This window comes from Cupressus sempervirens, chromosome 10 (assembly GCF_028749045.1).
Source record: "Cupressus sempervirens isolate cs-2001-9-10 chromosome 10, ASM2874904v1, whole genome shotgun sequence".
NCBI lineage: Eukaryota > Viridiplantae > Streptophyta > Pinopsida > Cupressales > Cupressaceae > Cupressus > Cupressus sempervirens.
In genome coordinates this window covers 14,383,651-14,407,459 of record NC_143127.1, presented here as the reverse complement: position 1 = coordinate 14,407,459, position 23,809 = coordinate 14,383,651, and the positions used below count along the sequence as shown (strand labels likewise).

The 23,809-nt window shown below is 34.4% G+C and overlaps 1 protein-coding gene across 1 annotated transcript in view; it reads left to right on the top strand.

Annotated features, from left to right (window-relative positions):
* LOC149532328 (hyperosmolality-gated Ca2+ permeable channel 1.5-like) overlaps positions 1–20,157 on the top strand; it is a 189,633-nt gene extending 169,476 nt beyond the window's left edge. The window contains exons 9-11 of the mRNA XM_089807485.1: positions 15,780–16,104; positions 16,344–16,577; positions 19,611–20,157. Of these exons, the coding sequence (XP_089663611.1) occupies positions 15,780–16,104; positions 16,344–16,577; positions 19,611–19,868 (817 nt within the window). The 3' untranslated portion in view covers positions 19,869–20,157. The remainder of the gene's footprint in view (positions 1–15,779; positions 16,105–16,343; positions 16,578–19,610) is intronic.
* Positions 20,158–23,809: the final 3,652 nt, after the last annotated feature.

The window sequence follows — 23,809 nt, the reverse complement described above, 5'->3', positions numbered from 1 at the left end:
AGGCCATAAATGTATCGGGTTAAAATGTTTCATTGTTTAATGTCTTAAATAATCCACATAGTAAAATTGTAATAAGATACACATAATGAATTCACAATGTTCTTGCATAGCTATAATAAGTTGGAAAATATATAAAATGATATATTGTATGTAATTCAAATTATATATTAAATAACATAAAGTATCTTATGAGTCGTGGAATACTTTATATTACTCAACATCTTTTTTAATTAATAAATATAAAATAATATATGTTATGAAATATATTAATTATAGAAGTTAAATTAAAATAATCACTAAATTACTAACCTACACTTACCAACTTAGTTCACTAAGTCAATTAATTCACTTGTTTACTAACTAGATAATTACACTTACTATCCAATAAAATAAATCCACTTATAAAATTAATTACATGCATTAACTTACTAATTTACTAACAAGTAAATACTAACCAAATAAACCAATTTACTAAACAACCATTATCTTAATTTTTATTTTTATTTTTACTATTTTTTTTCTTTTAAAAAAATGCATGCTAACTAACTTTCATTATACTTACAAGCGATGCAAAACTATAACAAGCTTAGCTTATTAAAATTACTAACTTATTAATCATACTTGCAAACTAAATTACTTTACTTTTACAACCAACTAATTTATTGACAACTAATCTAATTTAAAACTACTAACAATTAATTTAAAATTACTTTACTAATTTAGTCCATAGACTATCAAATTTAATTACATCTAATTCACTTATTTACTAGCAATTGGAATTATTATTTTTGTGACAATATGTATTATCTAATATCTACACTACCTATTCCTTAATCACTTATTTTTTTTACCATCCCATTTACTTTTCAATTATCTTTATCTCTTACTAACAATACTAACACTCGAATAAATTAAAACATATTAAAAATTAATTTATCACAAGTACATTACTTTTTTAAACTATCTACCCAATTCTTTTTATGAAATCATACTCAACTAATACCATTTTTTTAAAAAACAAATACTTATTGACAAATTTTCTTTTTAAAAAAATAAAAAATATAAACTGAAATGATAACAAATTACATCTAAAACTAACATACAAAAGCTAACTTTAAATTCTAATACATATCCTAACACTTAACTATACTACACTTTAATTAAGACAAATCTAAAAAAAAACAAATACTATACCAATAAAATCATACTAATATACTAACTCACCTAACTCCTAATCTAAGCAAAGCCTACACTAACTTGTGCACTCATCCTACGTAGGCACAAAGACTTTTTTTTTCTAAAAATGCAGCCCAAGTTAAATGCTGACCTAACAAGGGGCACGTGATTCCAAGGAAGGCTCAAAGGAATGTGCGCCAGTTTGGAGAGAGAATGAAAAAGGAGTATAAAAAAACAACTTTATAAGGACCATTTTCACCTTTTAAAAAAATCTGCCATTACTCCACTTCCCTCCAATTCCAACTTGGCGTCCAGGGAGGTGGTACTATGTACAGAAGTAATGATTTTTTTTTTTTTGGTGCTAGAACATGTAGAAGGTAGTTATGTTAAAAAGTAAAGTAGTTAGGATTTTCTTTTGGAGACATTTATTTAGGATATTTACCTTATGCTTATATATTAATTTCAAGGATAATAAAAGATTCTTAGAATATTCTCTGTTGCAAGGTGGGGAATTAATATTTTCTCCCATACAAAAATCAGAGAGTTTTTGTTCTCTTGGGACAAGAAATTTTTTTTTTAGTCTTTATTTTTCAAGTGTTGAAATTTTAAGAACAAAAGGCATAAAGATAAATTTTTGTCTCAACATATATGAAAATTGAATTTTGTCTAAAACATCATCATCATTTCATCTTATTTCTGATATGCATCCATATAACCGAAAAATTACAACGAAAACTCATGAGAAGCAATAATACTCAACCACCATTTTATTGGCAACCTGATTCAAAGGCTCGGCCGGGAAAGAACCAAGAAGAAAACCTGGTGTCGTTGCCATTACAACAAAGTTATTAAAAACAATTTTCATAGGATTTCAATCCCAAATTTTCATCAATCAAATAAATTTACTCCATATCATTTTCTGTAATACATTGCTAAAATCGTGGAGGGAACAGAATCTAATCAGGTGTCAACCAAGCATGACCAAGAGACAAAATCAAACATGCATATTCATACTAGGTTTTCACAACAGGATTCACAATGAATCAAAACTAGGGAAAGGTGGATTTTTCCAATAGGAGATATGAGACACAACACCAAACCAGGTGCCCAATTGGGGCTATAACTCAAGAACTTCCGTTCTTCCATTCTTACATGCCAAAACTCATATGTGGTTTGTGCTGACAGGTAGGGGCCCATAACACCCTACCCTCTCTCCCTCTTCTTGTCCTGAGAAGAGACTCTACACTGTTGGAGTCCAACTAAAAAGACCTTTTCCAAAATTGGCCACTTCTGCCCTCTCCAAGGGTGAGTAATGCCAAAACACCCATACAAGAAAACTTCAAAAATTCAAACAAAAAAACATGAAAGAAAAACATTCAAGAAAAGATATTTTCAATCCTTCCCAACATACCCAACATACATACAAGTATACAAATAACAACATAATAGCATAAGCATGAAACAAGCATGTACAAACTGAGCAAAGGAGATGAAGAACTCTTACCTTCACAAAGAAGTTATGGTAAATGATCAAATTGAGAAGAGCTTTCCTTCCTTGCCTTCAATCTTCTAAGACTCCTCTCTAAAAGTAGAGATTGGGCAACAACCAAAACTACTCCAAGAAGAGCCTCTAAATAAGACCCAAACTCAACCACCAAAAAAAGCAATAACTTCCGCCACTCACATAAAAATCTAGAAGTTTTTAACTCAACCAATCCTAAGGCTAACCACTAAGTGGAGTTGAGGTTATGCAACTCATGGTAACCAATTTCAATTTTCGCACAAAGGCAAAAATAGACTTTTTGAGTGACCTCAAAAGTCAACAAAAGGGGCTTAGGGGGTGGAAAATGCCCCCAACACATACCCATACCCCTTGGGTATAAAGATTTCATGTTTTAAGGCCTTAGGAATTAATTTGGGACCAAACAAATGCTAGGAATATTTTTGACCAACTAACAACTCCAAAATGTAGATTAAGCACTAATCCGGATTAGGGGTGACTAAACTCGATTAAGGAACAAATTAGCAAAAGGGTCACTAACTTAACCCAATTTAGGCCCAAGGGTTACACAGTTAACCCTAGCTAGTATGCTAAAAAGCATAACCAATTCACGAGTGTCAAGTGACACTATAAGAACACAATTACGAACATTAACATTTACTGATCACGGAAAGATACATTTATACATCTCACAATATAATTTAGTTATGAACAACAAGGTTTCCACAAATAGCACATAGGGATCAGTTCCGTTCCTCCGTCGGATTTCTCGGCTAAAATATCTTGCACACTCATTGCACACATCAGTAGTCCCATAAAATCACATGCACATATGTATATACGTATCAGGGAATCACATAAATTAAAACATACATCTATAAATCAATCAGGGTTTCTCTCATCCTATTCATATTCTTAATCATTAAAATCTCTTAATCAAAGTGTTAATCCTGCATTTACTTATTTCGTCAACATACATGTTTATAAAGCATTAAATGACAAACTAAAATATCTGAAAGTAACATCACACAACATGAAATAATATAATATGTTTAAGTATCTGATAATGTCTCGACATCTCGAGTCGTGAGTATTAAAATAATAATGTATCAACTATGGCTACGAAGGGTCGGGGTGAGGCCTCACAAGATCAAACTCCCAAATGCAAATAAGAATTATCACAAACTTCCAGCACAGTAGTTCTCTTTCAAGGTACAACAGGAGCAGAAATGGAAGACTCCCAAATTAATTCACAAGACTCAAATTCCAAACTACTATACCTCAGCAGTAGGTTGGAAAATAATCAGCTCCAACAATTAATCTTCTCCTTAGCCACAGTAAAACAGTAGGAGAAATTAACAAATAGTTTTAAATCAACAACTATTTGTAAAGCAATCCCAAAATTAAATCTCAATTTTGATTCTACAATACTTCAGCTGTAGATCCAATGAAACAACCAAAAATTCAAACCCTTATACTTCCGCAAGGGCATGAAAATCTGAACTTAGAAAAAGCCACAAAGGCAACAAAAATAAATAAATATCCAAGCATTTTTAACCTCCAAATTCCCTTTTGTTGCCAAAACGTAACTTCACTCAAGAAGCTTTACCACACGACATTAATTAGAAGCTTCCAATAGATTCTCTCACTTGACTTGGCTTAACTAATTAATAAATGACACTTTCCAATGATAACTCTCAACTTAAGTGAAATTATAAAGTTAAATTATAACTTTATAATAAGCCATTTAATAATTAATAATAATTTGGCCACCAAAAATATAATAACTTCCAATATACTCATCATTTAAATATGCCGTATGAAATAGGAGTCATACCTATTATTTCTCCATGTGACCAAATGTACTTTCCAAAAATAGAAAGGGTCCATCTCGATCAACACCAACTTACCACAAATAGTAAGTACACAAAACTAAGCCCAAACGAATTTCGATCTGAGCCAAACAAAGACCAACCTGTAGCTTACTAAAATGTGGAGAAGATAAGACCCTCCCAAGCCAAGCCACTGCCATAGAAGACCCTCTATCCACAATAATTAGCCTACGAGGATCACAATAATAGGCTAATCCTTGAAACTCTAATGCCGACAAAATTGGGGACATTATAGTCTTCCATCCCCGAGATTGCTTTTCCTCAAGCAATCCGGCAGTACAGTGAACTCCAACCTCCACCTGGATCCCAAATGAAGAAGCGTGTGACATCTTTGCAGGCACTAAACCAATTGCAAACCAACATCATCAGGGCCAACCACATGTCCTGAAGCCTCACACCCAAAACTTGTGCAAATGATGTAGAAATTAGAATGTCACCAGAAGGCAACTCCATAGAAGATCTATGCATCCTCTTCTTCCCTGTATCCACCCATATGATATATATTGAACAGGAATCTTGATCATCACCAATAACCACTGAAAAAGATGTAGCTATAGGCGAACCATATGCACTCATGCCAACTGTATCAACAATAGGTGTAGGCACATCAGAATACGTAGACATAGGAACAATAGTAACTGCCACCACATAAAACTGAACTAAAACTGTTGTTGATGAAAACTCATAATCATCAACGTGTGCCATCATCAGAACACACATCAACAACTACATGCATATTGCTAAGTTCCTCCATAGATGGCTCAATCAGTGCAGAAGTAGGCACCAACGCTGATATGACTGTATCATTGCATGCTCTTACTCCCACTATCATCACATCACCATCAAATGCATAATCCTGGGAACTCATGCCAACAACTGCATCATCCGACTGTTTTATAATACCTTGTATCTCAAATTCTCCATCCCTAGGCAAAGAAGTACATCCTCTGCGAGTATAATATCTACTTGGAATGAATCTCTTGTCATCATCCATGTCACTATAGCAATCACAAAGTTAATCTGACAATCTCAGAAGTAAGCACCGACCAAAATAATAACTAAGCCCAATTCCTGCAGGCTGGTAGGAAACCGCTTTGATACCATTTTAATAACCCCAACCTGGCTATAGCTTCAAACATATACCTTAAGCACACAATTTCCTAAGCAAATCAGAGGTTTGACATTTTGTCAAACGGTTTGCAAGCCAGCTCTCCAACAAGACAATAAACGGTTCCGATTTCAAGCTTTTTAGTTGCGAACTGAAACATTTTCTTAATTGTAAATAGTTTTCAAAAGAAAGAGCCAACCAAATGTCTAATGAAAAACCAGCTCAATATATTTTAAATTTCAACAACTTTACTTATTTCTCAAAACCTTCAGCGCTTATTACATTCACAAAATTTAATGCTTTATCTGAAGCACAAGATTCAACATTGGAATAACAAATGGAACTTGATTTAAGAAAATGAATAACTTGACTTAGTGTTATGAATTCCACCTTGAATTGATCAACAACCTCTCTTCAGTCTGATCATAGCCCTTCCACAACCACGTTGGCCAATGTTTGTAGAATGATAGCTAGAGATACACTTGGCAATGTCAAATTTAAGACAACTCCCAAAAATGCAGACACTGATATCTAGGTTCAACTACCCACCTCTAAATCCCAAACGCAGGGCTAGTGTCATTCACGTGCAAGCTTGAATATGGTACGCAGGCCAAAAAGAAACGGTGCAGGCCTATTTGGAGTGATCGCAGGCCACTATCAATGCCCAACGCTGCCTTAAATGAGCAACGACAATTATTCTTCCAGATCGCAGGTCAAGAGTGGGATTTGAGCATTTAATTCCACCAAATTCTAGCTTCAGATTTATCAAATGAAATCAAAACTTCTCACAACAGATCCAATATAAACTTCAGCCTATGACTCCTAAATCACAATAGATACAGTAGGAGAGAGAAACTCACAAACTCCCAGCCACAGTAAAAACAAAAGGGAAAAGAACGACTACAATACCTCAACTGAAGATGAATTACTGACCCTTAGATCAAACCACTATACCTTAGTAGTGGAATGAACAATCAGTTACAAACCCTAATACTTTAGCAAGGGCACAAAAAATCAGAACTCAGAAAAACCACAAAGGCATTAAAAGCAAATAAAATATCCAAGCATGCTTTTCTCAACAAATGGGCTTGTATTTATAACCTCCAGATTCCCTTTTGTTGCCAAAAATGTAACTTCACTCAAGAAGCTTCACCATACAACATTAATTCGAAGCTTCCAATAGATTCTCTCACTTGACTTGGCTTAACTAATTAATAAATGACACTTTCCAATGATAACTCAACTCTCAACTTAAGTGAAATTATAACTTTATAATAAGCCATTTAACAATTAATAATAATTTGGCCACTAAAAATATAATAACTCCCAAAATATTCATTATTTAAATATGTCATCTGAAATAAGAGTCATAGCTATTATTTCTCTATGTGACCAAATGCACTTACCAAAAATAGAAAGGGTCCATCTTAATCAATACCAACTTACCACAAATAGTAAGTACACAAAAACTAAGCCCAAACGAAGTCCGATCTGAGCCAAACGAAGACCAACTTATAGCTTACTAAGATGTGGAGAAGATAAGACCCTCCCAAGCCAAGCCACTGCCACAAAAGACCCTCTATCCACAATAATTAGCCTATGAGGATCACAATAATAGACTAATCCTTGAAACTTCAATGCTAGAAAAAATGGGGACATTACATACCATGATTCAATATAGACTGATTTCTTGCAATTGCTGTCATATAAATTATATGAAAGCTGCCATCTGGTAGCCTTTTTGGCGGGGGATGACACTTTGACATGAAAGTAATCTATTGGAAACCCGTCTTTGAAATATAATACAGAAAATTTGGTTCCCTTTTGTAAAATTGCCACTCTTAATGTCTCTCTGTTCAGGATAATGGCAGTGATCTAAAGTTAATATTCCTGTGATTTCTGCTACTGGCATTGGCATATTTGATGGTTAAGTTGGGTTATTGTGCATGCCATTAAAATTCGAACCCTGTTGGGGATGAGGTTACTCATTTGTGGCTTCATGATTTATAGCTCCGGGACAAAGTGTTTACCCCTCTTTAAAAGAAAATGCTGCAATTTATCCTCACATGGTAAATGCTCATTGGAATCGACAACTAATCTTTATCTTTGCCATGGATGAAGTATGCTGAACGTCAGCTCTTGTCAATATCAAAACAAGCCCTAACCCCAATGCAGGTCCTTGGATAATAACACTATCCTGCCAGGAAGAAACGACTGCCTTGGAAATGAGAATGGCAGCCCAAAATGATGACATTGGCTGCTGTAGACAATAATGGCGGCCCAATGCAAATCACAGAACCTTGGAATGCAGATTGCAGCCTTGCAATGTAGAATAATAACCACCAAAGTGCATCCAAATGCTGGCCAAAACAATAGACACAATTCACCAACTCAATGCTGGCTCAAAGTGCTCAAACACCAACAACAATTCCCAATAGCTGCAAGACGATCTCCTTAAAACCCTTGCAATTTCCTCACCACACAAATTCAATAATATCAAATGCACAATAGATTGTTGCATTGAATGCATTTATAAATCTCAAATGCAAATTGAGCTTGAATCTTCTAGTACACACCTCACATAACTTACATGCGTGCCTCTTTGGTTACAAAGTTCAAAATATAATGATTTATTATATCTCCCTCCAAGAACAACTTTAAGTTATAATTTAAAGTTGACATATAAGAAAGTCACTTTATTAATTTAAACTCCTCCATTGCTCTAAAAATGACATTTTCATTAATATAATGATATTTTGACACACAAGGTCCTTGTTTCATGTGCCAATGATTTAAATCTTTTCAGCCTAGTTCCAATGAGCTATAACACTAAGGTGTTGTTTAAACAATTTTAATAGAAATGACAACCTTAGTGCACATAATTGAAATTAACCAATAATGTATCTAACTTTGCAATAATGGCCCAACCACGCTGAGATGAAATCTTACAACATAGGAGCGATTGTTATGATGAAATGTGATGAACGATCCCAACTGGTTGACTTTCTAAAAATGGGCGCTCCCTCCAAGAATCTTGGAGCCCAATTCAAAAGTTAGAAATACCATCTAAAAGCATCATATAACTCCTTTAAATCATCTAATCTCATTAGAATCATCCATTGACTTCTATAAATAGAAAGTCTCAAAACGGAGCCAAAACCCACTGAACCACCTAGCTTTAAAATAAATGGAGAGTTGGAGAGATACACACTCACAATTGTTCTTTGGTGAGCTAAATATCTCCACAATGAGGTCCTCTAATCACTAGTATTAGCCTACAAGGACCTAGTGATAGGCTATATGCATTGACTATGATGCTTACTCAAAATGGGGGCATTGCAGCAATGGTTCTAGTTATATCTTATGTCTCTTATTGTACAAGAACCACTTTTAGTACCATAACTGTTATTTTTGTGTGCTCGTTTAACCACGGGCAATGACGCTATCATTGTTGCCCTCCCAACCATAGACAATAGATGCTTATTGTCTTCCCCTACCACTCCTCTAAAGCATATCTGCATGTATATTAATTGCCAAGAGAGGAAGATTCAATCTTCCTTTATAACTATTGGTGTTGCCCCTTCACCAAGGGTTACCACTCTTCAAATATGGCACCATTAATTTATTGATTATATTATTATTATAATAGAATTATTATATTTTCAGTTTAATTATTATATCACAATAATTATAATATCCCAACCTTTATGTTATCTATGTCGGTGTTACATCCCAAATTTTTGACCTAATTTTAAACTTGTTCATAACCGTTGGATTTAACGAATTATCCTTTCATGATCATGTGAATATAGGTAGTTATTTATAGATGTTGTATTAACTGTTAATGAAGATGGTCATTAACCATTAACTGTTATTAGATGATAAGCGGTTGCTTGATTTAAAATAACGATTATTATGTTTATATGAAAATATTATTATGGCGAAAGTGTTTTCATGGGTGATTGCAGGGGAAGATGTACAGGGGGGAAGCATTGCTAAATGAGATTATTGGAATGAGATGTTCACTTAGTTCAGTCATCACGATCGACAGGTATGATTGTAAACTTCCTTGGAAAGGACGCAACAACTTGATCACAGGATACATTTTTGGGACCGCATGAGCTATTAAGAAAATAATCTAAGTCAACATAAAATAATCTAATTTGAAATATAAAACATACCTCAAGAGATTTTTAATTGATCTTCATCATATTATTATAATAAATAGTTACATACGTACATATAAATATAAAAATGAAATGGCACCAATAAATTATAATAATGTAATTTAATGATGTCACCCCATTGATATACTTACATGAACGTATATGAGTAAATATTATAATATTGAAAATTATAATCCTTCCAACTCTTCTTTTCAACTTTTTATTTCATTTTTATTTCCCTCTCTTTTCATAATCGATTTAATACTTGGAATTTTGAATCAGCTTTAATCTTTTGTAACCGAAGGAAGCCAAGGAGTCTTGATCACTCTCCATATATGGAAGACGTGAGGGAGAGACGGGATCACCTTTTTCCTTGGTGCCCGAACTTCTTACCGTGCTACGTTTCAGATTTCCCTTGTCTCATTAACCAATTCGACCTTGCATTATACGTCTACATCTTGCCATTGATAAATCTGTGATCTGCCATTGAAACGTCTGCAATTACCTTTGATACGTCTGCAATCTGCCATTGATACATCTACAATTTACCTTTGTTAAAACCTTGTTCAGTTTGTGTGATTTTCAACTCAACCGAGCAAGTATTTCCGGCTAGGACACTGAGGATTAAGCACTAAAGAAACGAGAGGGAGCCGATCAAATTGCAAGTTCTCCAGAGAATACATATCAGGGCATGAGTTACCTTTCTATCCTTTTGAATGCATATTCCACTACAGCCGGCTAAGCTTAGGAGTCTTTTCCTCTATGACTGTGATTATATTATGCAATTTGCTGACTGTTCCCTAAGAATTATATTGAGTTATTTTTTTTCTTCTTTTATTCTCATTATGTCCAAAATCATCTTTAAAAAAAGTTGAGTAATATCTCTTTAAAAGGAGTCTCAAAATGTGTAAAAACCTCCATGAAGTTACTTGATAACAATAACAAGTCTTATGTGGTCTCAAATTATGATAAAAGATATTAAGAGCAAATTGCTCATAACCTTTCCAAAACACTTAGGATTCACTGGCAATATAGCCATGATATGGTGAAGAGGTGTAAAAGAGAAGAGTGCTCATAATTTTAAAGCAACTAGGACTCACCGGCTGGTAGCCATGAAATGGTGAAGAGGTGGAATAAATCTACAAGAAAACAAAAGAGAAATTAGACAAGAATACCTTAAATGAAATATCTTTAATAGTTCATGCTCATCTTTGTTATGAATCCTAATGTCAAGTTGAGTGGTAGTGATCGCATCATTGAACCCAATTGGAAATCCTTGGCCAAGGTAGTTTATAGGCATGTTTGCCATCTGATGATCACTTGATGTCAGTAGTGCCAGTTATGTAAGCATGTCCATTTCATAACTGAGCAGACACTCAAAACACTAGGATGCTCAGGTGGCTGGACTGAAGAACATCCCAAGCCCGATCCTGAGGTAGGGAGGGCCATTCTAATTTGATAGAATGTGTGGGGATAAGTATGGTCCAAGGTTGGGAGGTCAAGCCTATGTCAATGCTTCTCCTCTCACCAAAGCCAAGGCTTGCACAACCAACTAAAGATCCTCCATAGATACTTGTATGTTCCTTTCCTTCTTTCTTTTCTTGTTAAGCATTTACTTTACTTGTATACAATTATGCTTGTTAATCATTAATCTCTTATTTCAGTTGAACATGAATACAGTTATGAATAGTTAATCATTAATCTAGTTATTATAGTTGATCATGAATACAGTTATGCTAGTTAATCGTTAATCTATTTATTTCAGCTGAATATGAATACAGTAGTGAATAGTTAATTGTTGATTTAGTTATTTCAATTGAATGTGATTTTAGTTATTTTTTGTTAACTGTTAAAAGCAGTTAATGTCATGTGAAAAGGATTTAGTTATCCATATAAATGCTGGGAGTTATAGTTTAAACCGTCTTTAATTTAGATATGAAAATCTGTTTGTTACAGTCGACCTAAAGAAATTTGATTATAGCTACAACAACATTAACACTCTTTCTTAGCCACTAGGGCTACTCCTAGAAGGTGGGTCTATCATGGCTACTCCCATGAATGGAAATGCAAATGAACACGTGTTCATCACAAAATCACTCAACGTGATGTCATCATCATCTCATCATGACGTTCACCATGGCTACTCCCAGAGGGTGGTTCCATCGTGGCTACTCCCATGAATGGTAATGTAAATGAACATAAGTGCTCATCATAGAATCATTCAATGTGATGTCGTCATCTCATCATGATGTTCACCATGGCTACTCCCAAAGGGTGAATGATCACAAGTGCAAAGTCTTGGATTCTCTCATATGACATCCCCCATGGTTACTCTCAGAGGGTGGATCCATCATGGCTACTCCAATGTATGGAAATGCAAATGAGCACAATTGTGCATCACGGAATCACTCAATGTGATGTCATCATTGACATTCACCATGGCTACTCGAGAGGCTGAATAAACATTGTGCTAAGTCATGGAGTCTCTCACATGACATCTACCATGGTTGCTCCCAGAGGGTGGAACAAAGGCTTTACCTCAAACTTCTCTCTCACAGAGAAGAATGCATTAACAAGGGCTTGCATCTCAAATTTCTCCGTCACAAAGAAGAATGCAGTAACAAGGGCTTGCACCTCGAACGTTTCTCTCACAGAGAAGAATGCATTATAGCACATCTTAAAAAATCACGATGTTGAGATCCCTCTCAGCAAGGGCTTCATTCTCCACAATTTCAAACTTGTCTCGAAAATGCATAATCTTTACTTTGGCAACGGGCTTGGTGAGAATATCGTCCATCTAATCATCATTGCTAATGTACCTCAACTAAACAACATTTTTTACCATATCTCTAATATAGTTATATTTGATCTCCACATGCTTTGAACTATCATGAAATACAAGGTTGGGATCAACATCACTCTTGGTGAATCCCAACCTCACCAAGTATCCATCTATCCAGGAATATCACAACCTAGGTATCAACATAAAGGTCTTCCAGCCTAAAGCCATGGAACTCCATCCTGTGAACTCTAGTTCTCTCGCTGCTACAACTTTCCGATTGCTAGAGAAACCATCTTGACATTGTCTACTCCCTCTGAACCAATATGAATTGATCCTCGGATGTCTACTAAAGTTTCTTCCTTTGACACAGAAGCATATCTTGCTCCAAGAATGCAGTCATTGCTCCTTTAACACTAATAATGATTGTATCAAAAAACTAATGATGTTGACCCATAAGATCCTCTTCAATCTGATGTTTCATCTGCATATCTTGAGTAAAATGCTGGTGATGGTTACCATGCCAAATATGTATGTGCTCAGTGGAGTCCTTTGTTAAACTTGCATTCATGTTTAGTCTGTCAATGTGCAAAACTTTCTTTCCCAGATACCTACAACATCATCTCCTATAGTTGTAATGCCAAGAAAGTCTACATCTTCAATCTCCACATAGTTTGCAGCATTTTTCTTATATGATACAAGAATTCCCACAGGCACCCCGTTCATATCAACTCTTTCACTCTTCTACTTCAGTTCGAAGTCGCACTTCAATTCACAATTTATGTGGAATGCTAGTGAAGTATGCCACAATAAAGATGACCCATTCTTGTCTTGTTCCCTCATGCAGATGCAAACAACATCCAGTGCTCCACCAAATTTAGCTCTAAATGTTTGTTGATAAGCCGACAGTGGGCAATAATGATTCAAAACATTAGTTGTAGACAAAAATACCTTAGGAATATTTTTAGCATGGACTCGAGCCTCAAAAGCATTCCCAATACAGGAAACTTGGGACTGCCAAGTGGAAGGTGGGGCTCCTCATTTGCGACCCAAATCTACCACTCCACAAGGTCTTGGTCTATTATCATTTTTGTTGCAGGGTGTTCCATCTGAAGTCGAGTGTTCATCTCTAAGAAAAAGAATTCATCCAATTGAGTATCCGTTATGAATTCCACAATAACGACACTGTTATTTGAATCGATGCTAGTGTTGTGCACGGAGATATTCAAATCATTGTTTTAGACATGATTTCATCTGGTAGTAATAAAAGCACACAACTTATTGTATTCATCTTCACACGACTTATTGTATTCAGCTTCAATATTTTGATACCATTAAGAGTACATCTTTAATTTTGGCAGAGACCCACAAATGCCAACTTGATTCAATGTATATTCTATTTCTTAATGCCACATATATGACCAAGTTCGGTAGTTTTCAAACCTAATATGTGTGCTGAATTTGTCAAGGGATGCAAGAATGAGTCTTGTAAACAAAGTTTTACCTAGATCCAAGGTGTCCAAAGTGCAGTAATCTCCAAGCTGGTAGGTAATTCACCACCCAACAGATTTCAACTCAAATCTAGATGATTCAGAGCCTTCAATTTGCCAAATTCTATTGAATGAATATGTATAGTGCAATCCATATGTATGTGATTGGGCTGCAATTTCAAGCAGATAAAGGATTTTGATGAATCATAATCTTAATGTCAATAAATGGCAGGAAGTCCCAATTCTTTGCATAATTAAGTGTGATCTGGAATTGATCTTAAATCTGGAATGAATATCGATCTTCAGTGTGAAGTCTCTGTGCACAATTTGCAATGTATATTTTCAATGAAATGATGGATCGCCATGTGTATCGCCTTTGCCTTATTGCCAATCCTTGTATAAGATGTTTCATGATATGTATATCACCTTTCCATAACACCATCAACAATACTTGAATGATCGCAGCCTCTCAATGATATTGCCATAGCCTCTAAATGATATTGCAAGTGTTAAACTCAAATGAAAAGGATGTGATCGATCTTCAATATTAATACTTCTATTTGTAAGAATCTCTGCTTATTCTGGATTAGAGTCATTGTCTTTATGAAGTCTCGTATGCCTAGGACACAGTCTAATACCATTTTGTTTTTGTGTGCTCATTTGACCACGGCTAGTGAGTCAATCATTGTTGCCCTCCCAACCATAGACAATAAACACTTATCATCTTCCCCCCCCCACTCTAAAGCAGATCTGCATGTACATTAATTGCCAAGAGAGGAAGATTCAATCCTCCTTTACACCTATTGGTGGTGCCCCTTCACCAAGGGTCACCACTCTTCATATGTGGCCCCATTAATTTATTTAATTGTATTATTATTATAAATAGTTATATAATGACAATAATAATATAATAATAATATTATCAATATAATTATTATATCACAATAATTATATTATTACAACCTTTATGTTATCTATGTTGGCCTGAAGGATTCTGACCAAAGCTACAATAACATTAATAATAACCTTGAGATATAGCTTCTATTATGGGATGAGAAATTGCATATGTTCAACAAAGTCACCTTTTAGTGGGGATGCAGAAACATGTAAAGAGCACACCCTAAAAAATCCCCATAATTATATAAGCAATTTTGATTAGGAAAATTGCATGGGTAAAGGGTTGGGGGCACAGGAACAGGGATAGTGAACTATGAGGACAACTCAAGGGTGGGTATGTGTACTCATGGAACATAGGATTTTCTTGGGTAACTTCATATTTCAAACAATGAACAAGCTTTAACTGATCTTATTTGGTACAAAATAAATTGTATATGCTATTTTCTGGCATAGAAATTGTTCCAGCTCTCTGCATTGAAATTTCTGGTAGGACTATTATTTCATTATTTGGATTTTTAGTAGGACTACTGCTGTAGTAGTTGGCTTCTTTAATCTTGAAACTGAATTAAAAGAGTTAGATTCCTTTCCTAGATTATGTAGTAACATGTGTATATTCCTTTTTTATGTGTTCTCCAAAAATGTCAATGAACCATGAATAATTTGTTTAAACTCCTTTCCATTGGGTACTATGTATAGGCAAAAATATTGCCATAACTTTTAGGGTTGTTTACAAATTATTATCAGTTAAAGACTAAGTCTTTCATTTGCAGAATTCCAAAGACTATTGGAGTCTCTATCCCAATGAAAGCAACATTTTTTATAACTTATATCATGGTTGATGGATGGGCTGGTATTGCTGGTGAAATTCTTCGATTAAAACCGTTGATCATTTACCATCTGAAGAACATGCTATTAGTAAAAACTGAAAAGGATAGGGAGAAGGCAATGGATCCTGGTAGTGTGGGCTTCCCAGAAGCCCTGCCTCAACTGCAACTATACTTTCTGCTTGGGCTTGTCTATGCAGTGATTACACCGATACTTCTTCCTTTTGTTATCATCTTCTTTGGTTTTGCATATCTTGTGTATCGACATCAGGTCAGTACTTTTAAAAATTTGTCTATTCAATATAGATTTCAATTGAATTTTTATGAGGCTTTGAAGAGAATAATTATATATCATATCTAGCAGAATATAATGTCAATTGTGTGATGCAAATTCTACCGTGCATAGTGGATTATGCATGTTTCTTTCATCAAGATATGAATTTTTCTTGCTATTTGTTATTATATTTTTATGGTTATAAATTTATGATTAGTGTTCTATGCCTTTTACAGATAATCAATGTGTACAACCAGCAGTACGAGAGTGTGGCAGCATTTTGGCCTCATGTTCATGGCCGTATAATTGCTGCCATGGTGATTTCTCAACTGCTGCTGCTTGGGCTACTAAGCACAAAAGAAGCAGCAAACTCTACGCCTCTACTTCTTGCTCTTCCAGTATTGACAATTTGGTTTCACAAGTATTGCAAATCTCGTTTTGAACCTGCCTTCCGAAGATATCCACTGGAGGTGAGTTAAGTAATTTTGAATAATATAGTTACCAACTTACCATAGCCAGGATCACAACTGACAAGTAGCAAAAAAATAAATGAAGTATTCTGCTCTATTATTTTGGTAGATTATATCTTCTTGATTTAGCTAAGCACACCTCTCACACTTTTATTATCCACCACTGTATAGAGAATATGAGATCCACCCCTTGGAACCTGTTTTTTCCTACAAACATCTTGGACCTCTTTAGAATTAGTATTTAAAGAGAACTTGCACGTTGGAAGACCTATGGCTATAATGGTTTAGAAAAGAACTACAAGAATGCTGAGCGTTGGAATTGGGAATAAAAAGTAAACAACTTTGTCTTGCTGACACTGAACATCCTTAATAACTGCAGAGTTTGAAGCAAAAGCATATCTCAGGAAATATAGAACAAAAATGGGTTGATTCAGAAACACTTTATTGTTGACAACATTAAAATGATTAAAATACATGCAAACTTATTCTATTAAAGCCTGGGACGGACAGTAAAGGAGTAATCAATAACGACTATTGCAGGATCAATTCTACTAAAGCCTGCATCACTGTAATAAGACTGTCAAAACAGTGATGTCTCTTTTACCATATCACAATTTAGTGAGCACATTGCTACAGAACAGGGAACCCAAAATCTTCCCATCGACTCTATAGCCAGTGAAGAAATAACATTAAGGGAAGGCTCACGTGTTGGCATCAATATAAACTCTATTCGATAGCCTTCACTAGTACCACCGATAGTTTGGGAACAAGAAATTTCTGGCATATGTCACCAATAATAGAGATTGATATTAATACTATAACCTCTTGCATATACCTATAACTTTATCTAAGAAACTTGCAAAATATACACCGTCTATCATTGGTCTGAGAAAAAGCATTTGATAAGTAAGAAGGCATTATTCCTAACCTCTCAAGTTACCCAAGGAAGGATCATCACATATCAGACAACTATTACCCTTGATAATACATAACAATTGATAGATCAAATAATTTCTCCAAATATATTATTGATTGAGTTGAAGAAGTAAGTGGTCTGGTGCATATCTTCTGTTATTTAGCTCATGCACAATAATTTGAAAGTAAGAAAATAAGAAAAATGTGTCAATTGTAAGTTATCCAAGAAGAGGGGACATTACACTTGTAGACAAACATAAGCTAACCAAGTAGGTACATAATATTACTCTTGTCATTCCTCAACAATTGTGTTTTAGATTTTTTTATTTTACTAATCTGCCATTAAGGAGATTGGGAAAAAGACTTCGGTAAATTGTTTAAGCATTAGGACACTGTGAAGATATAATATTGAAACATTAGAACAGCTGAAGTCAACAGTCCAAACTAGAATCAACCATAATCATTGGAACAATGACATAGTTGATGACAATAGATAACTTCTGTGCTACAAAAATATAATCAACAAAATGAGGTAGGAAGGGTCCAAAAAGAAAAGCATGGTTGTAAAACAAGAATGAGCCCACACAAATAACACAATGAAACACTTTTGTGGACTCACCTAAAGACACCTTAGGACTGGAAAATCTGGAAGGCTTGTGAAGGAATGGAGTTTTGGATATAGTACGATTACATTCATTTGCAATTGTAACTTATAACCTGAAATCTTAAATGAAGACAAACAAAAAGTATTGCAGATTAATTAAGAGTAGATCTAAATGAATAAAATACACTCGTATATTGTAGAAATCAATTGACCTGAAGGTCCAAACCTTGCATACATAAATACACATCCATAACAATGCATCACATACACACGTGGACATGCACATGAATGCATAATACTTACATACATACATTTCTCCATGACAAAGAGGATGTGCATCTCATCATCCAATATTATTGCCTTTTCTTCACTTACGTTGTTTAGTAGCATTTAATTTTTTATTATTTGTTTTGCTGACCAACTATTTCCCATAGTTGGAAAACAATATAGACCAATTGCTCATATAAAATGATCTATTATAGCAGAAATTGTCTCTTCTGGACATGGTTTAACTAAATGAACATGCCCTTCATAATTCTAAAAACTAGTTTTTGTGTCCATGGAAGATGGCTACTGTGCAAGTCTCAATGGTTCCTTTGAGGCCCCAATATTCAAGTGCTAGTTATGATGCTTTCATGTTGAACTAGACTTTATAAACACATGGTGAAGATGTAGGTACCCCACTATTCTCCTTTGTTTCTGACAAATTTTTTACACATTGCATATAAATCATGATATTGATTGCATTTTGTGTGCTTTCAGAGTTTATATTTTCATTCTCTTGATGATTGTGTGTTGGTTCCCTTGTTTCTTTAATTATCTTATGGTAAAAACAACAATCAATCTCCTCATAAGTAGTTCATCAGTGGTTTTTAATTTTGTAGTAAGTTTTGTTTGCTTTTAGGCATTATAGCCACAAAAAAGGAAGTTCATGGTTGGGTGCACAAATCTATATGCTGGAGTTCTCCCATTTTGAGAAAGAAGCGAGGCAATAAATTATCAAATTGTAGAGAATAATTTTGGAGTAATGTCTTTGTCATGGCCTTCACTTTCTAAGTTTCTTGTGATTGCAATCTTTAGATGAAAATTATGCCTTGGAATGAGAATGTATATCTTGTTACCATCATAAGTATTAGCTTTGAATATTTCTGGAGTATCTCGTTGTTGTGTATCTTGTATGAGCCTAGTTGAAGTTCATCTTTAGGTAAAACTTCGATTCTTCTTTGGTTCTGCTGATCTTGTACTTTCTCCCAATAGAAATATTAAACAGTTTACATCTATAATTATAGTTTCTCATTAGCAACCATTCATTGATCTGTAGTTTCTAATGGACAATTTGATTGAGACTGAAAACCACTGAAAATTTCGGATAAATTGCTGTCTATTTCTTTGTTTATATTTAATTGTATTCTTTGAGGCATGTTTTATTTATCACTTGTTGGCTGTACAAGCCCCAGGATGGAGACCATAAAACATAATATTAAAACTATTAACATGTTATTGTCGTATTTTAGGAAGCCATGGCAAAGGATACATTGGAGCGAGCTACAGAAGCAAATTTAAACATCAGAAGATACCTTAAAAATGCATATTTGCACCCTATATTTAAGACAGAAGAGGATGACGATACTGAAATGGGAGAATGGAGAGATGATGATAGTGTGGTTCCAACAAAGCGACAATCACAAGTACATACCCCCGTGACTAGTGAGCACAGCTACCATGCTTCGCCCGTCTATGAAGCAGAAGAGTACTATCACTATGATGTTTGATTATTCTTTTGTACATAGAGGCTTCAAAAAAGGACCTTACCATACTAACAATGTGAGGGAGGGAATACTGTGTTTTATAGTCTTTATGACTAAGACTGCAATTTGTAATACTCCACACTTTGTTGTTATCCCATTGTACAATGCTGTGGTTTTCTAACTGAATTTGTCTAGAATTGTATGGGGTGGGAATCAGCAGACAAAAGCATAAAAATCCATTGTAAAATAATTTAAATATGCTTATAAAACAGGGAAAAAAGATCACATTAATTTAGTTTCCATTTTTCTCTAAGAGTTAAGAGTTGTTTTCTGTATTAGACTTGCAGCTTTCTATAAGTTGTAGGAAATTTCTGCAACACCAGAAGGTTGCATGTTCCTTGATATGTATTTCTGTACACTATAAAGTAGTCTCAACAAAGCAGACTTTTTAAAATGGAAGTTAGCATAGGTTGAGCCATTTTGAAGACTAGAAATGTACAACTTATAGAATTTATTCTTTGCTTTAAAGTTTTGATGTCGAAGACTGTAAATTTATAAGTATAGAACATACATTGTGCTTTGAAGTTGTGAGATAAACATTAATATTGGTATCATCTTGGTAGTTAGATCGGAACATTAAACTCAACTTACAAAGAGTCAACTGTTGAAAATGTCAAAATTTTATGTTACGTTCCAATGTAGTAAGATATCTAGTACGTGAAGCACGACATGGAGGTTGAAGATTTGATCCATACTTGTAGATATCAACATGTATCCTTGATTTGCATGTCAAAGCTACTCGTATGTGTTGGAGAAATGTAATATCTAATGGGTGGATATTTGATCCATACTTGTAGATATCAACATGTATCCTTGATTTGCATGTCAAAGCTACTCGTATGTGTTGGAGAAATGTAATATCTAATGGGTGGATATTTGATCCATACTTGAAATAATCAACATGTATCCTTAAATTGATTTGCATGCCAAAGCTAGTTGTATCTGTTGGAGAAAATGAACTGCACTCAAATTGTAATAACCATAAACCTCAGCCACAAGGAGTGTGTGGTAGAGCATGTCCGCATGCAAATGGGGGCTTAGGTTTGAGTTCAACCTGGTCTTGATAAATATAATATGAGTAGACACAATTTAGGATTCTAGGGCAACAAAGTGTGACTTAAGGGTGTGATGGGGAGTTAAGTGTATGGGAAAGTGAAAAAAATATAGTATTGGATTGGATTTACATGGATATTCTAAGAGGGATATACTTATAGAAACAAAAGTTTGATAAATGGAAAGTAACCTAAATATTGACTTATTTCAAATAATTTTGCAAATTACTTTACTCATTTTATACTTTTTTCATTTGTATGATCTAGTTCAAAGCTTAGATATTTTGATCATCTTTCTTAGGGAGCAGGTAAGGTGATTGTTTGGTTGTTGCTACCTAGCTGCATATACCTAGTCACAAAACTTTGCACTCATGCTTAGGTGAGCATGAATGACCTAGACAACCATGTGAAACATGGAAACAACCTCTCAATTGTGGGACTTGAAATGTGAGGTTGACTCTCTAGACAAGGTTGAATTCTTTACAATCTAGATGCACCTAGACTACTAACTTGAGAGGAAAAGAGAAGAAGGATTGCAAAAAACTTTAAAAGGGGGGTGATGCACCATATTGAAACTATAGTTGCTTCTCGCCTCTAGCCACATACACAACTAACAAAGCCTCCCAAGCATAGACCTCTAATCTACTAATGAAATATTGTCAAGAAAGAGACATTTACACTACAACACTAATGAGTAAATTAGGTGCATGTCATTGGCATAACTAATGCAAATGTCTTGAAGCACATGTTTGATGATGATTGGATTAGTTGTTGTGTTGTCATTGATATCAACTTGATAGTTAGTAATGAACTATTTATGAGGAAGTCAAGTTATTTACTATTCAAGCGATAAATCAAGTGTGTGGTTGATTTGTGTGACAAGTTAGAGTGCACAATTGGTATGGAAGACTCAAAGTTGTCTCTAATCTAGTTACTGTATAAATAATTTCATGTAATGCACAATAATATTGGATGAGTTATGATTGATTGAAGTGAGATAGCGTAATCGGATTGGTCAGTTTATGACAAGCAATGAATGATTGATTGATCTATCAAATATGTTTCATTTCAAGAGATGAAATCCAAGATTTATGATGGTTACTAAGTTGTTGGATAATGGTTAGAGTTGTGTATGGTTTAGTTTATAGGAAGAAATGTTTTGGATTGGTTGATGAGTTTAGGAAGAAAAATGAAGAACATATTGAATGTTTATATTTAATCTTGAACTATTAAATATATTAAGGATAGTCTTCACTTTCTTGGGGTCCATTTTTAGACCTTTTGTTGAAACTACAAATCCCACGTAGACCAACTCCTTCACAAAATTGCACTTCTTCATATTTATCAACATTTTTTCCCCTCAACTTCTCGAACACATTAGGAATATGCATCATATGCTTCTCCAATGTATCACTAAAGATCAACATATCATTAGGTAAGCAATGACAAACTTATCCATAAATTCTTTCAGTACCTCATTCATGAGCCGCATGAAAGTGCTCAGTGCATTGGTTAGCTCAAAAGGCATGACTAACCACTCATACAATCCTTCCGTTGTCTTAAAGGCAATCTTTTATTCATCTCCTTCTTTGAAGCAAATTTGGTGGTACCCACTCTTCATATCTATCTTTGTAAAATACACAACTTCACCCAAACATTCCATGATATCATCCATGCGAGGTAACGGAAATTTGTACTTGATTGTGATCTTGTTGATACCTCAAGAATTTGTACACATCCTCCATTCTCCATTTTTCTTTGGTGTTAATATTGTTGGTACAACACATGGACTTAAACTCTCAAATCAACCCATTATGCAACAATTCATGTACTTGTATGTTTAACTCTTCACTTTTTGCTAGTGTCATTTTGTGTGCTATAATATTTGGAAAAATGCCTCCAAGAATTAAATACTTTGTTTGCATAGGCATGTGTGTAGAATGTGAAGAAGATGGATTACACTCAAATGCACTTTAACATTGAAATTTTTTTTAGTGACTATGGAATGGGCCTCCTTGAAAACACAAAAGAATAGAGAGTGTGTTTCAGGTATTTTGGATTGATGTACTTTAGTCAACATGCATGTTGTGTAATCACAAAGAAGACATTCAATTATTTGATCAAAAGATTTGAAGAGACTTATTCTCACTAAAAGAAACATAATGATTTAAGGTTTGCAATATGTGGATCCGTAGATAGAATCTTAACCAATATTGTTAATACTTTGGTTATACAAACTCATGTGGAATAAAAGACAACACCCTAAGATAAGTTGGTCTCATGGTTTGCAATGTCATAAAAGACATGTATGCAAAATATGAAATCATAGATGGTGTGCTTGAAATGTTTCTTAAATTTTGCAAAGAAATGTAATCTCAAAGTCTAATGAAATGAAAGAATTACAAAATGTGCATAAATTGGATTATGTAAGGATGCACTCAAAGTCTTAAAATAATGAGACACACTCAAACATATTCTAGCATTCACTCATACATGTGGGTATCCTTTCAATATTCAAAATTTTGCATCAAAGACACCCGAGCTCAATTGTTCCATATAATTATGGGCCTACAAACACATCATCTAGGGAAGGACTTGAATGATGTGGAATGTGCATAAAGTAAATTCTACAAGAACTTTGTCAAAAAAATTGAACTGGTAGAGCACATGTGACTCGTCTAAGTATGTCAAAGCGAGTGCACCAAGAAAATATGATTCGATAAGTGAGAGGATTCAAAGAGATAGTTCATGCTAAGTTTTCATATCAAATGATCAACAAAGTAGTAAAAATGTTGTTCGACATTTGTGCATTTGAAGGAAACATGATGCTCACACCAACAAAATGGAAAAATT